The sequence below is a fragment of the Tenrec ecaudatus genome, chromosome 13 (assembly GCF_050624435.1).
Source record: "Tenrec ecaudatus isolate mTenEca1 chromosome 13, mTenEca1.hap1, whole genome shotgun sequence".
NCBI lineage: Eukaryota > Metazoa > Chordata > Mammalia > Afrosoricida > Tenrecidae > Tenrec > Tenrec ecaudatus.
Genome location: NC_134542.1, coordinates 69,526,377 through 69,543,676, shown reverse-complemented (window position 1 = coordinate 69,543,676; position 17,300 = coordinate 69,526,377). Strand labels below are relative to the sequence as shown.

Below are 17,300 nucleotides of genomic sequence, written 5' to 3'. Positions count from 1 at the left end.
AGATCATCTTTAAACATTGAACATTAAACCCCAAAGGTTCCCTTAAACCAACTAACTTACCTAGTTAAAAAAAAAAAAAAAGATCTGCCTTAAGGTGTGGTGAAAAAAAACAGATGGTGCCTCACTATGAGAAAAAAAAATAGTGTCCAAGTTCTTAGAGCCTTGTTTTCAAATAAGCAGTCATCTAAGAGAGGTGTCAACTATGTCCATATAGAAGCATACCAGCCTATGTGATCAAAGGATTATAAATAATAAAACCCAGATCCAAAGGAGGGAATGGTATCAGGGCTTAAATGGTGAACACATAATGTGCAGAAGGCTATGGACCACAATGAAAGCCAACATCCATTCACGAGGTCCCCACATGGCTTAAGTCTCCACTGAATTCCCTGACCTGGTATCATACAGAGAGCATTGTAAAGGCCACTATGGCAGAGGTAGATAGGTTAAAGCATAATATTCTGTCATTTGATCGTCCTTTTGACCATTTTAAAGTTGTTTCCCTTTTAATATTGTCTGCTTTCTCTTTGATTGGGACTTTTGGTCTAGTCATTGCTATTGGGTTATTTTTTATTTGCTTGCTTGGCGTGATTTATATGAATATGTTTTGTTTTGTATGCTTTTCTGCATAAGAAATCTAGGACAGGTAGATCTATAGAGATAGTAAGTGGATAGATCTATAGAGATAGTAAGTGGATAGGGGCATGCCAGGGGAGGATGGGGGAAACAGGAGCTAACAACAATGAAAAGAGAATGTTCTGAAATTGATTATGGTGACAATTGCATAAATCTTCTTAATATGATTGAATTATTAAATTGTATGATATGTAAAATATATACCAAAAAGTCCTTTAAAAAATACATATCTACCTTGAGGACTGTGCTCTTTCAAGAACTACGTAACGATGTGGAATCAAATTGACACCAACAACCCAAAAGATGAGATGGGAACTTTAGGGGCAGTGAGTTTAAGTCAGCGAAGGAAGAACAATTCAAAAAAGGAGGCTGAGGATGACTGCACCACTTGGATGTCATTAAGATCACAGAAGTATACATGTCGGAGCTATTGAACTGCTGTGTCTTGCTGTGAACATTCGCAACAATAACAACATTGATAAAATGAAGGAAGGGCTAAAAAACCCTTTCAATCTCCCAGGAGAATTCACTTCAGAGGACAGCACTGAAGCTACAGCTCAGGAAGAGGGACAGGTCTGATCAGAGCACACAGGAGCAAAAGAAGGGGGAGGGAGAGAGGGCAAAGCACATCCTGGCCCACCAAGCCCTGAGGACGATATCCCCGCTCAGAGCAGCCAATCCACAGAGAGGACCATAGGACCAGCCCTACCACGAGACACAATGTCCCTCACTGACCCATAGCACTATGGGGGGGCAACACTGGAGACACAGAGTGGGAATTGTGCCCGATCTGACCCCACCACGTTGAGACAAAACACTAAGGACGACCAACAGAGCAGCAAGGGGAGCAGAGCAATGAATTCCCGGGGAATACCAAAAATAGACTGTGGGGCCAGGGTGTGGCACCCTGTCAGACTCCACTGGAAAACACTCTTAAAGGTCAACAAACACACTTTGAAATATCACAGGCTTTTTTTTTTGTTTGGTCATTGGTTTTTGTTGTTGTCTTGTTTTCTTTTGTTGCTTTGATTTGCTCTCTCTTGTTTTTGTGCATATTATTATCTCTGCATGTCTTTCTAGATAAGATAGGTGTGATAGACAATCCTGAGGAGAAAACAATGGGAGCAACAATTGAGGATAGTGGGGAGACATGGGAGACTGGGAGGCTGGGAAAAGGAAGTGGGTGTTAACGAACCCAGGGACAAGGGAACAAGTGATCTAAAATCAATGGTGAAGAGGGTGTGGGAGGCCTGGTAGGGCTTGATCAAGGGGAATTACTGAAACCCAAATGAAGGCTGAATGATAGTGGGACAAGAGGAAAGTAAAAGGAAATAGAGGAAAGAACTGGGAGGTAAAGGGCATTTATAGATTTCTAAATACAAGCATGTACATATGTAAATATATTTATATATGATGAAGGGGAAATAGATCTATGTGCATATATTTGTAGGTTTAGTATTAAGATAGCAGATGGACATTGAGCCTCAACTCAAGTACTCCCTCAATGCAAGAACACTTTGTTCTATTTAAACTGGCATTCCATGATGCTCACCTTCCCAACATGATCGCTGAAGACAAAGCAAGTGCATAAGCAAATGTGGTGAAGAAAGCTGATAGTGCCCAGCTATCAAAATATATAGCATCTGGGGTCTTAAAGGCTTGAAGATAAACAAGTGACTATCTAGCCCAGAAGCAACAAAGCCCATATGGAAGAAGCACACCAGCCTGTGTGATCACGAGGTGTCGAAGGGATCAGGTCTCAGGCATCAAAGAACAAAAAATCATACCATTGTGAATGAGGGGGGAATGTGTAGTGGGGAACCAAAGCCCATCTGTAGGCAACTGGACATCCCCTTACAGAAGGGTCCCAGGGAGGAGACGAGACAGTCAGGGTGCAGTATAGCATTGATGAAACATACAACTGTCTTCTAGTTCTTTAATGCGTCATCCCCCCCACTATCATTATCCCAATTCTACCTTACAAACCCAGCTAGATCAGGGGATGTACACTGGTACATATAGGATGGGAAACACAGGGAATCCAGAACAGATAATCCCTTCAGGACCAGTGGTGAGAGTGGTGATACTGGGAGGATGGAGGGAGGGTGGGGAAAGGTGGAACGGATTACTAGGATCTACATGACCTCCTCCCTGGGGATGTACAACAGAAAAGTGGGTGAAGTGAGACATAAGCTAATGTAAGACATGACAAGGTAATAATAATTTATAAGTTACCAAGGGTGAGGGAGGGAGTGGGGTGGGGAGAGAGGAACAAAATGAGGAGCTGATACCAAGGGCTCAAGTAGAAAGAAAATGTTTTGAGAATGATGATGGCAACAAAGTTACAAATGTACTTGATACAGTGGATGGATATATGGATTGTGAAAAAAGTTGTATGAGACCCCAATAAAATGATTTGAAAAGAACAACTCTTTCAAGAGAATATTTTCGAAGAATTTTGCTCAGTGCTCTCTATTTGATGTACTTTAGCTAACATCTTAGTTGTCAATTCAACTTAAGTCATGATTTCAAGTTGAAAGTGAAAAGATTCTACAAATCCCTGTCAGTGTGCTTACTAGTTTTAGCATTGTTTACTACAAGGAAGCCTTTTCTGGAGTAAGCTCAAGAGGCGTGGAAGGACATATTTAGGAAGAACTTTACATTTCTTATAAATATATGTCACAATGATATGGAAGCACTATTTTCTGTTCTTGTTTTTTTTTTAATGATAGAGGAAAGCAATAAGAGAAGTGAAATCAGAAAAAACAAAACCCAACTCACTCCAATTGAGTCAATGCCAACTCAATGACCCTGTAGGACACAGTAGAACTCTCCTGGGGATTTCCAAGACTTCAAGGGAATAGAAAACCTCATCTTTCTCCCACGAAGAGACCATCAGCTTCTCCGGGGGTGCGGGTGGTGAGCAGGGGTTTTTCTACTTCCATTAAGAGAGCGTTATAGTCTTGGAAACTCACAGAGGCAGTTCTACCCTGTCCTACCGGGTCACTATGACTTGATGGCAGTGAGTTTTGTGTTATTGGGGTTTTTTTTTTGGTTTGATGGCAGTTTGCTTGTCTGTCACAACTTGAAGTGCTACTGACATCTAGTGTGTAGAGACCAGGGTTGCCGCTGAACATCCATAATGCACAGGACACCCTCACAACAATGAATGGCCTGGCCCTAAAGGTCGGAAGTGCTGAGATGGGGAAACGGTGCTTTAGCCGGCCTAGAGGGGAGTAAGAAACGTAAGCACATGTACAAATGTGCTTGACACAATGGATGGATGGATGGATGGTGATGAGTTGTACAAGCCCCCAATAAAGTGATTTTTTAAAAAGAAATGCAAGCAGATGCCTCACACAGGGGAAGTAAATCATCCTGCCACCCTGACCTTTTCATAGGCATTCTGAGTCCAAATTGGCTCAGTGGCAGCGAGGGAAGGCAGCTAATTTCCCAGACACTCTCTACGGTATGGGGTATTATCATTACGATACAAGTAGGAGAAGGGAGGGCCAGGAAAGGTAAATAATTTGCCTCAAGGTCTTCAGATGGTATTTGAGCGCATTGGGGTTGAGCGTTTGTCATTGCTGGTGCCGTTGAGTCGGTTCTGACTCACAGAGACTCTGCACAACAGAATGAAACGCCGCCTGGTTCTGCGCCAGCCTCACCATTGTTCTGGTGCTGAGCCCCTTGTCACAGCCACTGTGTTTGTCCATCACGTTGAGGACCCTCCTCTTTCATGCCGTCCCTCTACTTTACCAAGCATGATGTCCTTCTCCAGGGACTGGTCTCTCTCCTGAAAACATGTCCAAAGTATGTAAGACAAAGTCTCACCATCCTTGCCTCCAAAGAGCACTCTGACCATACTTCTTCCAAGACAGACTTGTTTGTCCTTTTGACAGTCCGTGGTCCTTTCAAATTCTCCGCTAGCATCACATTGAGCATCTATCTACTCACCTGATTCGATAGCCTGGACCTTTAACCCAGGAATTACCCTTGAAACAAGGAATTTGTACCGCTAGAGAGTATGTCAAGAGATGCATTAGAAGACACAGTAGACACGCCATTCAAGGAAGTAGGGTCATGCCCCAGATTTGAGTCAATGGCACTAGGGGGTCATTTGGAGGTGGCCACAGCTGGTATAGTGTTTGAGTCTGTCCAATTAGTTGCTGTTACTCATTAACTTTTCAGTGGTCAATGAACTAACGAGCCAATCGGCTATCAACAGGCTCTGTGTACAGGTCATGTTCCAATGGCTCTCCTGACGGAGTCTTGCTGCTCAAAGGTGCCATGTTGGGTAAAATACTACTAAAGGTCAAAGAGACATGTTGGTTTGTGGCTGGACTTGGTTCTATGACCTAGACCAGTGGTTCTCAACCTTCCTAACGCCGTGACCCTTTCCTCTTGTGGTGACCCCGAACCATAAAATTATTTTGGTTGCTACTTCATCACTGTCATTTTGCTATTGTTATGAATCTGGAGACCCCTGTGAAAGGGTCGTTCAATTATAAAAGGGGTCGCGACCCACAGGTTGAGAACCACTGACCTAGAGGAATGGACTTTAGCGATTAAAAAGAATCGACTCTTTTGGGCAATGGCATTTGAAATGGGTTTTGTTAGATGCTGTGGAGTTGGTTCTGACCCAGAGAAACTCTACAAACAACAGAATAGAACTGCCCCATCCTGCAAAAGTCTCACAATCATCTTATATTTGAGCCAAGAGTTGCAGCCACTGGGTCAGTCCCCCTACTTTTCAGTGACCCTCTCCTGACAAAGCGTGATGTGCTCTACGTGGGCTAGTGTCTCCTGATCATGCGTCAGAAGCAAGTGAGAGAAAGCCTGGCCATCCTGGCTTCAAAGTGGTACTTTGGTTGTGCTTCTAAGACAACTTCATTCATTCTTTGGGGACAGTCGTGGAAGTCTCTAAGATTCAAGTCATCCAAAGATGACTCCAAACCCAGGACAACAGCAAATTTTAATATGTGCTCAAGGCAAGTAAGGTAAAAGCTTTTCTCCACTTAACTGTCACCAAGAAAAGACGGGCTTGCCTAGGAGAGGAGGCCATTTCCAGTGGTTCCAGTGTATGGTGCCTTTCCCCAGTGGTTATGGAGGTGAGTTTATCAAGAGCAGAAGGCAAATGGTTTGGTAGCCAAAGTCACTGACCTGTGAAGTCCAGTGATTATTGCCTATTTTTGGCATGGAATCCCAAAGCAGACTAGTAAAGACTTTTATAATGAGAGAGAGGGAGAGAGAGAGAGAGAGAGAGAGAGAGAGAGATTGGTGGCATAGTAAGGATGGTGAGACTTTATCTCATGTATTTCAGACATATTGTCACGAGGGGCCCGTCCCTGGAGAAGGACTTCACCGTGCTTGGTGAAGCCCAGGAGTATTTAAAGGGGGGAAGGCCTTTGACACAGTGGCTGTATCGATGGGCTCAAGCGTAAGACTAATTCTGAGGATGACACAGGACTGGGCCGTATTTCCTTCTGGTGAACAAGGGGTCACTACGAGTCAGAATCATCTCAAAGGCCCCTAACACACCAACAACACTGTTCCTTAAGCCTCCTTTAATTGAGAACAATTCCTCCAAGCTGGCGTAGTGGTTACGCGTTGGGCTGCTAACTGAAAGGTAAACAATTCAAACTCACTAGCTCCTCCTGGGGAGAAAGAAGAGGCTTTCTATTCCTATAAAAATTAGGCTCCAAGCACTCCGGCAAAACAGCTCCGTTTTACAGCACGCATTTGCTCTTCTGGGCACTGTGTGCTCTGGGCTTTCCCCCTCGTGGGGATGGTGTCCAGCGCGAACAGAACTTGAGGCTTGTGGTTTCCCGTTTGGGAGACCGCGTGTTGTTCACCATGTCTGTCTCCCCCTTGCCATCACTCTGCTTGGGTTCCCTCACCGTGGCCTCACACCTGAGTACTCTCTGCATGGGACTAAAATGGCCTCAGAATTGGTTGAAGGGTAACATCCACCTATTCAAAATAAGAAAGCAAACAAGTTGGTATTTTCTTGGTGGTAACATTAAAACACTCTTCTGTGGAAATCATTAGTCATGCGGCCGAACAGTTTGAGTTTGAGCCTATTCTGGGTATTGATTTCATGAAGTAGTTAGAGGGTAAGGTTTTACCATGAGAATTTTCCCTGAGACATGTGAATTCACACGTGAGATTAATGGCAGCGTCCCATACCATTCACAATGCCATGTCAACCCACAGCCTGCATGGACTGCGAGGTGGCTCCTTCCTCTCTCTCTCCTGGATACCTTTGTTTCTCTCAACTCTACTGGATTCGATTTTGAATTACTTTAGAAGAGCTAGTTAACATTAAATGACTGCCTTCCCTACCAACCAGCACATAAGAGGTGGGGTTTTTAAAATTTTGTTATTTATCTACTCAAAATACACTAAAAAAAAAATCTCAATTTCATCAATCCTAAAGTAGAATAATTGATTTTTTTCTAATTTTGGATACCCAGGACCCCATCTTCTCTCATCAGATACAGAAAGGGGGGAAAATGCTGCTTTTGGTGGGAGTGCTTCTAATCCTCTGTGGTCTCCTGTGGAATTACAAAAGACGAGTAACGATTACAGACATCAATGATAAGTACATTTTTATCACTGGATGTGATACGGGCTTTGGAAACTTGGCGGCCAAGACTTTTGATAAAAGAGGATTTCGTGTCATTGCTGCCTGTCTGACAGAATCAGGACTGACAGCTTTAAAAGCAGAAACCTCAGATAGGCTTCACGCGATGCTTCTGGATGTAACCGACCCACAGAGCCTCAAGAGGACCACCCAGCTGGTGAAGGACCACGTCGGGCAGAAAGGTAAGCCACCTCGGAGGGTAGCAACGCTAACTAGAGAGGGTTCAGGAACATGTCTCCCCAATGCCAACGGCGTCCTTCTTTGACCTTGAGCTTCTCAATAGTTCTAAGTCTCCTAGAGGTGCATGAGAGACACAATCAAAATAACTTCCAGTCTTAAGCCCGTGAATTTAGAACTGAACTGGAAGATATAGGCTTCCCCCAAAGGCACTCTCTCTGCCATCAAATTGATGCTAACTCACAGCGACCCTAGAGGACAAGGTAGAATTGCCCCTTGTGAGGTTCTGAGACTATAACTCTACTGGAGTAGAAAGCCCTGTCTTTGTCCTGAGAAGTGACTGATGGTCTCCAAAGCTGACCTTGTGGTTAACGGCCCAATGGTAGTGACCACGAAGCCTCCTTGTGGGGGCCAAAGGTACTTGGGGATAAATTCTACTGACTATCGGGGCAATCTCTAAAATGTTATCTAGAGGTCTGGCGTCCTTATCTCACTACAAAACTGGCTCCGGAGATCACACATTTTCATTATGGAAGGTAGCAAATGGTCTGAAAAGTTGAATATCTGTGTCTTGGATATTTGTGGAAATCACTGGACACTGATTCTGCATCATGTTCTGATTAATAGCTGCATTCTGAACCAGATAAGTTTAGAGACGTGAAAAGCACTTTGACATAGTCTCATGAATGAAAATATTTGGGGGTAAAAAGAGGAAAAAAAATATATGCGCTTTTCTTCATCTCTTCCTCAGATAGTTAATTCTGAACTTCAAAAGCAATGATTTGATAAAACTCCTGATAATTTGTAATGCTTCCAAAAATCTTTTAACAAATAATTTCTCATCATACAAAAGCCCAGTGAATTATCTCTTCTGTTTATTTTTAACCCAAATAAATATGAAGTGGACTAATGTTGTACTTTCATCAGATAGATCTTATAATATATTTTTGGCCTTCACATTTGGCAAACTAGGTGAAATAGATGAATTACATCTGAGATTAAAAATCAGGAAGTCTCAGTCAGAGAACTAGTGTCTGACAGCTAAGGCCAGAAAGAGAGTAACATCAAGTTTCTTCCCAGTAAGAGAACTTCAACACTTACTTCCACTAAACCTCCCACACCCTTCTGCAGTCATTTCCCCAAACTGCTAAGTATTTCAAAGCAGGAGCATGATTAGAAGGAGGCAATGCCCCGGTACATAAAGCTGAGGCTGTATTTCTATGGGTGATGACCATATAAGTGTGTGTTTATGGTGAGTGAGTCAACTCCCACTACCACACCTCCTTGTGGTCCTCTGTTCTAGGTCTCTGGGGGCTGATCAACAATGCTGGTGTCACCGGAGTGCTGGCCCCCACCGACTGGCTGACCGTGGAGGACTACCGGGAACCTATCGAAGTGAACCTGTTTGGGCTCATCAATGTGACTCTGCATATGCTTCCCTTGGTCAAAAAAGCTCAAGGGAGAATTATCAACGTCTCCAGTATTGGGGGTCGACTTGCATTCAGCGGAGGAGGTTACAGCCCATCTAAATACGCCGTGGAAGGGTTCAACGACAGTCTGAGGTAAAGCAAAGTCACCGTCTCTTTCCGCCATCATCTCCATTCTGCGATGGGCCCAAGCAGTGACTCTTTTCTTAGACTTCAAGTCTTCCTTTGGTTCTTTTGTATGCCTTTTATTTATTTAGCTCCCTATTCACTTGAAGATGTTTGCCCCTATGTTTGAGAGTAGTTTGATGACGACTGCTTGAGGACTTGGACTATGCAGCATGGGCGTCACCTTGGCATTGGCATTTGTTGGCAATGCAAGTTGAGATTTCTCTTGGGTCTTTCTGTGCTGCGTAATTTTGGATTAAACACTGAGATTTGGGGTGTTTTACTATTATGACATCTTAGTTGTGTTTAAATTGAGGATGTTGGTATTACTGTGTTGGAAGACAATCGAACAGGTTGTCTTCAAGACACAAGGCTTCTATCCTTTGGGATCCCAATGTTTGTTCATTTTTCAAAGTCTTACTGTGCTATTCGGATCTGCCCCACATGTGCACTACACAGTCATCAGTCGGGATATGAAGGATGCTCAGTCTCGTGTTTTTGTTCTCTAGGTCAGATCCAGGCGCTTGCATATGGAGTTTGTAAATAACCTATGGGCGCATGTTCCTGACCTCCCCTACTACTTTCTGGGTCCTTGAGACTTCTCTCTAGCTCCAGAGCTAAGCCTCGACTAAGCCTGCAATGGCAACGCCTTGTGCAGCTGTATTCACTATGGAGCCAGGTGGTGGGAAAAGGAGAGAAACAAAAAAATGTGGTTTCTTCTTACCCTCTTGGAACCATAGCAGCCCTAATGTTTTGAAATGTACAACCCTTCAGAATGCTGAGTCCCCACCGGCCCCTTATCTATGACGAGCATCGCAGCTCCTGCCATTGTGACACATTATCTGGGGTCTATGGGCTGAAGAGAGGAAAGAAAAGAAAATGGGGGTGGGGGTGGTTCTCCATTATCTCTGAATCTTAGGGCTCCCCTTGACTGATTCTCAGAAGGTCCTGAGGTGGGGCACACAGTTAACATAAAGGTCCGTGGTTCTAACCCATCTGTGGTTGGCTAGGTTCTCTAGAGAATGCAGATCTCTACATAGAAAATGATAGATAGATAGATAGATAGATAGATAGATAGATAGATAGATAGATAGATAGATAGATAGATAGATAGATGATCACACAGTTGTAGACGTGGCTAAGTCCAGTGTGGTTCAAGTCCATGGGTCAGATGTTTATCTGGATGTTTGTCCTGACTCCCATAGCTTCCAGGGCCGACCACAGCCTGGTGAAGGCAGAGGCAGATGAATCCAACCAGGTTCAGCAGGCAACAGGGCAGGCCACTGATTGCTCCCAGAGCCAGTAGGAAATATCATGGGCCCTTGGTTCAAGTTCAAAGAACCCAGCAGCTGATGTAACAAATGCAGGATCGATGCCAGCAAGAAGAGAGTCATCCCTCCCACAGAGTCCACTTAAATAGGGTTATGCCACACACACGAAAATGTAACTTTCTATTGCAGCAGGGAGTGACCTTAAATTTTCTCCCAAGTGCTTGCTGCTCACAGGGATCCCATCCTGGAGGTGCTACCACTGTGAGGTCCTTCATGGCGGACGCCTCGACTGCCAGACCACTGAGAATTCTGGCCCAGTCAAGGTGACAGTAACGATCACACTGCCCACCAGCACTGCTAATGCTTACAGCCAGAAAACGATGGAGCTTAGTTTTCATCGGTAACATGTGGAACCACCATGAATCCGAACAACCCAACAGCAACGGACGGGGCTTTTCTGTTTGCTTGTCTGTGCCCCCAGCAGAGACTACAGGAGCTCTGTGGGAGTTCTCTGTCCAGGAGAGGTTTTCCTTTTTTCAAATCATTTTATTGGGGGTTCATACAACTCTTATCACAATCCACACGTTCATCCATTGTGTAAAGCACATTTGTACATTCATTGCCCTCATCATTCTTACCAAACATCCGCTCTCCACCTAAGCCCCTGGCATATTTCTTGTGGATCTCTCTCCACTTCTGAGCTTCGGGTAGACTTGAGTTTAGACCAGGGGCTATTGGCATGGCGGAAGAGAAGGAATCTCATTGTTGGTTCAGTGGTGCTTCAAATTCTGGTCTTCTTCCCTACCTCACCTGCTATTAATTGCTTTTCAACATTCTTGTGGTTCAAAGCCAAATACATAACCACTACGTTGTCAGGGCTCCTTCGACATTCTTAAGTAGCTCTTTTATACATCCTGATCATGCTTTGTAGCTGTATTCAGAGACGAAAGGACTACATTCATCTTACCTGGAGCCAGAACCCAGAACCTATCACTATCAGTTCAAAGCTCTCGACCTTCCATCCCCTAATTGCAAGTAGTTGTATCATTTCATTTAACCCTCTGGCACTAAACTTGAATAACTGGAGCAGTTTGCTTTAGAGATTATTGTAGAAGGGCAGGGAAATCCCAAAGGATAGTTTAGCATCTGAGGGCTAAAGAAAGCTGGGACATTTCTTCCCTGCAGAACAGAAGGTACGAGAAGCCAGGGACATTTCCAGAATCAAGAGACACACAGCCTGTCACCTTCCGTTGTGGGTTGAGATGAACTCGTGTCAAACGTTCAGGAGCAATAACTAGCCCAGCCTCTCTTCCTTCCTTCCTTCCTTCTGATCTGCTGTCTGTACTTCGGATTGACGGTACCCACCAGAAGGCAAGCTGTCGTTATAATCCAGGGCAGCCTCCAGGTGCGTAGAGTAGGTAGAGGGCTGGAGCAAAGGTCTGGAAGAACAGATACGAGATGTCCAGCTGAGTGGGGCTGTGGTAAGGAAGAGAAGACAGACTTAGGTATAAATTTTCCCTTCTGCTCACCTATTGATTTATTTAACTAGTGTTTGTCTCAGAAGCATCTTAGGGCTTAAGTTCTAAACCATGGTTTTCGGTTTCATTCACTAACAAAGAATTAGATTCCACTAACATAAGGCAGAGCGACCCCACTTTGCTGGTTGATCCTTTACAGGTTGGATTCTCCCTGGGAAAAGCCCAGTGCTGAAGTGATAGAGTAGTGCTTCCCCACCATCCGTGTGCAGTTGACTTGGGAACCTTAAGAAAATGGAGTTAGATGCAGTAGGTCTGGGGTGGAGTCTAAGTCTGTGCATTTTGAGCAGTCCCCCAGGTGACGGCAATGGTCCGAGAATCACGCTTTAAGGAGCGAGACCATGGTCCCCACTGGTTCTCCTGTATAAGCAGCAGTGTTCAAATGTGTTCGTGGCTGAGAGAGAGCCTGCATTTGCTTACACGGGTGGAGAATTTTAGGATTCTGTGTGCATTGAAGCCATCCCGTGCCTAAAGATAAGGAATACAGCGACCATAATAAAGACGCCCTGCCACTGTGTCACTTCAGACTCCTAGCAACCCTATAGGGCAGAGCAGGACTGTCTTGTTGGTTTCCGAGGCTGCAAATCTTTATGGGAGTAAAAGCCCCATCTTTCTTCTACAGAGCGGCTTGTGGGCTTGAACTGCTGACCTTGTGGTTAGTGGCAGTTGTTATTTCTTTGTAGGCCATGGAACAGGTATTCATGCATGCAGGTGAAGGTCCTGTGGCAGCCCCAGAATTTCGACATATAGGTGGGTGGGGGTGGGGACTGAAGGAGACGGCCGGCTGGAGCCTTTAAAGTTGTGTTCGCCTTACATGCACACTAGCGCTACATCCCTGGGAAACTTCATTTTGCTTGGCTTAGAACCATTTGTCTCTAGATTCTATGTTCTTTTCAGAGCATCTGTGAGATACATCTGCTCAAATGTCCCCTTAATATTATTACGTTCAACATCCTAATTAGACCAGACTACGAGTGAGTAAATTTGGGATTAACCATTTTTTCTTCATTTCTTACAAGCAACACACCTTTCAGGGTCTTCCAAGCAAGGTTAATACGTTTTTGCTTTTAAGTAAAAGAAATTTCAAATTACAAATAGGTTTGTCACTAAAAAGAAGAATCTAAGATAAATGAAATCATAGTGTAAATCCACAAGGAGGGAAAAAACCTCTGATGGTAAAAAGTTTTGTGAAAATGAATATGTACTTCCTTACCTATGCCTGGGGAGACACAAGCCAAACCTGGGAGATGGCTATTCCTTTACTGGCTTGCTGTAAAAGGGTACGGAGGAGCTATGTTATTCTTCTAAAGCCTTAATGCCCAGGAAGCAAGTAGAGTTTGCAGCAACATGCAGAAAGAACTTGCTGAGTGGCATCAGGAGCTCGTCAGTCACGTTAGGGGAGGTCACCCTGGGTCCTGCAGCACATCCTCATGGGTGCTGTAACATCCTGGCATTCCTAAAGTGGAGAACAACTTGTCCTTCCAGGATGGTCATTAGTTCATTTCACCAGAAGGTACTTTGAGTGCTAAGAAGGGCCAATAAAAACCAAGCTCGTGGCCCATTGTGACTGACTCATAGCGACCCTAATCCGGTCCTCCTTAATCCCAGTGCTCATCGATGTAGTGAGGGAGTGTGGCTGGAGAGAAGAGCATTGCTGGAGGGGTGGGAAGGTCCGATCCAAGTCCCTTGCATGTTCTGCTACCCACCTGCCCTCACCTCGCCACCTTGGCCTTCAATTTCTTCATTTTCAAAATGCCAGCATAGAATAAGATGTTCCTTCCATGGCACCCAATTCTGTGATCCCACAAAAATACGGGGAAGAAAATAGTCACCCCAATGGCAAACGTTCTCCCAAGAAACCTGGCCTAACCATCTCCCATGGGCTCTCTTCACAGACGGGACATGAGAGCATTCGGCGTGCATGTCTCCTGCATCGAACCAGGCTTGTTCAGAACGGGCCTGTCAGATCCCATGAAGGCCAATGAGAAAAAGTGCACCATTTGGAACCAGCTGTCTCCAGACATCAAGCAGCAGTATGGAGAAGGTTATATTGAAAAAAGTGAGTTTGGGAGTGGACCAGGGGCCCCTATTGAGTTCGAAGTCCTGGACAGCATGGAAGAGTCTCCATTGTAGCTGGTGCAACAAGGTGCTCTGAGTAAAACACTAAGAGAGACCTTAAGCATGAGCCAGGATTCCTGACGTGGTTCATTGCCATCTACCGCTTCTCTAAGTGCCTGTAAAGATTTAATGAGCACTTACTAATTACTATGTTCTACTCTAAGCACCTTATGAGTTATAGAATTTACTCGTCAGAAGAACTTTTGGAAAAATGCGCAGAGGTCAAGTGTCCTACCAAGGTTATGCACCTCCTCCTGGTCATGTCAGAGCCCGAATCCAGGCAGGCTCACCCCATGACCTTCACCTTTACATGAATCCCCTCTTTTGCTAAGCACCAACCTTGTGTTCATCATTTTTCAGCTTTAGGGAGCGGCCAAAGGAGAGATGCCTCACACTCTGACCCTTAACTAGGTTACAGCCAAGCAAACCAAGAGATTAGGCGTGAGAGGGAGAGGTAATAAAAATTAGCTCATGGTGACTGGCATACACTGGACATTTCCTGTGGCACCAAGCACTTTACCTGGGCCTTCCCATTTAAGACCCCCAGGGACTCCCTCTGAAGAGACACTATTACTACTCCAGCTTACAGAAACAGAGGCCCAGAAGAGCAACTTGTGTGGAGTTGAACAGCGATGGAGAGCTACACCTGGACCCAGGCAGCCTGCTGTTAGCGTTTATTGATATTCTGGGAGGCCATTCTCAAGGTGGAGCTGAAAGGAAAGTCAGATGCCCCTTTATTCTTCTCATGCCTTCATGCCCAGTAGTTTAGGTTTGGGTTTTTTAAAAACTGGAGAGTTTTTTTTACAATTGTTGACTATCCCCCCTGCCCCTAGCAGAACACACACACAGACAGACAGAGAGAGAGAGAAAGAGAGAGAGAGAGAGCCCAAGTGTATCAGCTAGAATGTCTGATTCATCAAATGCCCCTCATCGCTGTGATACACCAAAAACCAATAAAACCTTACTGCTATCCAGTCCAGGCTGATGCCTAGAGACCCGATAGATAGGAGCTGCCCCCTGTGGGTTTCTGAGACTCTATCTCTTTACGAGAGGTGAACGCCTCAGCTCTCTCCCATGGAGCAACTGGTGGTTTTGAACTGCTGGCCTTGTGGTCAACAGCCGCACATGCCCCGTTAAATGCTCTGTTTCTTACTCACTCACTGCTTTAGAAGGTTCCAAGCAGATTCTGCCTACAACTGATTAAGACTTCAGAAATAAAATCCTTCATTTAAAAGACCTTTCTGTTTGGCTATTGACGTACTAACACTTTTAATATGTCACCAGCTTTCTTCTCCAAATAACTGATGCCTTGGTCCCAGTTCAGGAGGTCTGTCTGGGGCCCCAACATTCACGGAGTCCAATTTTGCGCTGGTTCCTCTTTACAGGGTTTTCCAAGTCAGGGCTTGGACATTGGCCAGACTCACAATCCCAATATAGACTCCAGATATAAGGTCACCTTTCATTTTCCAGGATGGAGGTTTAAAATATTCCCTGAGGAATACGGGAGAGATAAAAACCTCACTGTCACAGAGTCGGAGTCATAGCGGCCCTATGTAGCGTTTCTGAGACTGCAAATCTTCCCAAGAGCAATGACTTGGGCTCTTTGGACATGGCTCCTGGGACCCGAAGTGAAGGGGGAGGAGCCAAGTGCAAGCATTTTCCCTTGAGAAGAGACATCTCAGGTAGAGGTGGCGGGGAGCGCTCCTGGCCATTCCCAGCTCCGTGACAACCTGCTGTTTTCAAAGACACTTCATGTGCCTGAGAACTGGACTTGTTGAGCATCCCAAGTCAGGGCAGTTGGAGTGATTCTGTCGCTATTCCTTGAATTATAGGGGTTTTGTGAGCGCATGCACACCCACACCCACCCACTAGTGAACACGCGCATTCCCTATAAACACCCCAAAACCTCAAGCTCACTGCCCTCACATCGATGCCGACTCGTAGGAATGTTTACAACTGCCCAGTGAGTTTCTGAGACTGTAACTATTTACAGGAGTAGAAAGCCAATCTCTCTCTCTCTCTCTCTCTCTCTCTGAGTAGCAGGTGGTTTCAACCTGCCGACCATTCAGATCACAGCCCAATTCATAAGCACTATGCCACCACGGCTCCTTCCTGTAACCACAACACACCCACAAAACCAAATTAGGAAGCAAACCTGTAACTTCCTAACTTCAAGGGCCTCGTGACCATTCTGAACTTTCTTTCTCTCATTCCTTGGAGTCGATGTTTTTCACACTTGCATCAGCATCCCCTGGAAACTGGAAATGCAAAATTTGGGACCCTATCCCCGACTTACTGAAGCAGAAGCTCTGGCAGGCAGCCTAAACAATCTGCGTTTTTAAAAGCACTGTTCTACTTCTAGCAGTTTCTACTGCATGTTTTAAGTTCCAGGACCACCAACGCAGAGAAGGCCCCGTGCATCTTTTCCAGAGGACAATGGGCTTCAGTAATGGTGGCAAATCCAATTCCCTCAGACGCAGCCTCTCCTTCCCGCTCGATCCTCACCTCTCCTTTCCCCTTCTCCCAGCGAGTAACTGTGTGTGTCTGCTTCCAGGTCTGGAAAAACTGAAGAGCTCAGCCTCCTTCATGAATCTGGATCTCTCCCTGGTGGTGCAGTGCATGGAGCACGCTTTAACAAGTCTCTTCCCTAAGACCCGTTACACTCCTGGCAAAGATGCTCAAACGTTCTGGATCCCTCTGTCTCACATGCCAGCCGTTTTGCAAGACTTTTTATTGTTGAGACAGAAAGTGCAGCTGGCGAATCCCAAGATGGTGTGACTCAGCTGACCACAAGTGCCAGCCTCAGGCCGTGAGATGGACTGATTCCAAGGACTCCGTTATTGCCTCCTTGCTTACCTCCTCCAGCCGGAGCTCAGTTAGGGGACCGTGATGGAATCCCACCACTAGGGGGTGAGGTCCTGGAGGCTTCCTCAAACTTTCTTTGAAAAGAAAGACAGGGTGACAAAAAAGAAAAGAAAGACCAGTACCACGTGGGTAAGATCTACCCAATCCTTAGGCTTTGCATGCTTGGTATGATGGAAGGGACATACCCCAGCTCTATGGTGCCCTACATAGGTCCCCAAACGTATTTGGCCTACCGCCTCTTTTCAGGAAAAAAAAATGCACTCAAGCTCCCCTCCCCGCCTTCATAATTAAAAATATGTTCTATTGCTGGATGTGGCAGCCCCCCTGGGGGTGGTATCACCCCCTTGTGGAAACAGATAACCACCCCTTAAAGGTTAAATAGGCCCTTATCAAAACAGTCGAGGTTACGTGTGTGCTGGAATTTCACTTCTGAGCACTAGGTTTACAAAGGGTGCCCTGG

The 17,300-nt window shown here is 45.3% G+C and overlaps 1 protein-coding gene across 1 annotated transcript; it reads left to right on the top strand.

Moving 5' to 3' along the window:
• Nucleotides 1-7,148: 7,148 nt before the first annotated feature.
• DHRS9 (dehydrogenase/reductase 9) lies at nucleotides 7,149-16,753 on the top strand. The gene is made up of 4 exons (XM_075529925.1): nucleotides 7,149-7,464; nucleotides 8,763-9,021; nucleotides 13,753-13,916; nucleotides 16,530-16,753. The coding sequence occupies exons 1-4, from the start codon at nucleotides 7,152-7,154 to the stop codon at nucleotides 16,751-16,753; spliced, it is 960 nt and encodes a 319-aa protein (XP_075386040.1). The 5' UTR covers nucleotides 7,149-7,151.
• Nucleotides 16,754-17,300: the final 547 nt, after the last annotated feature.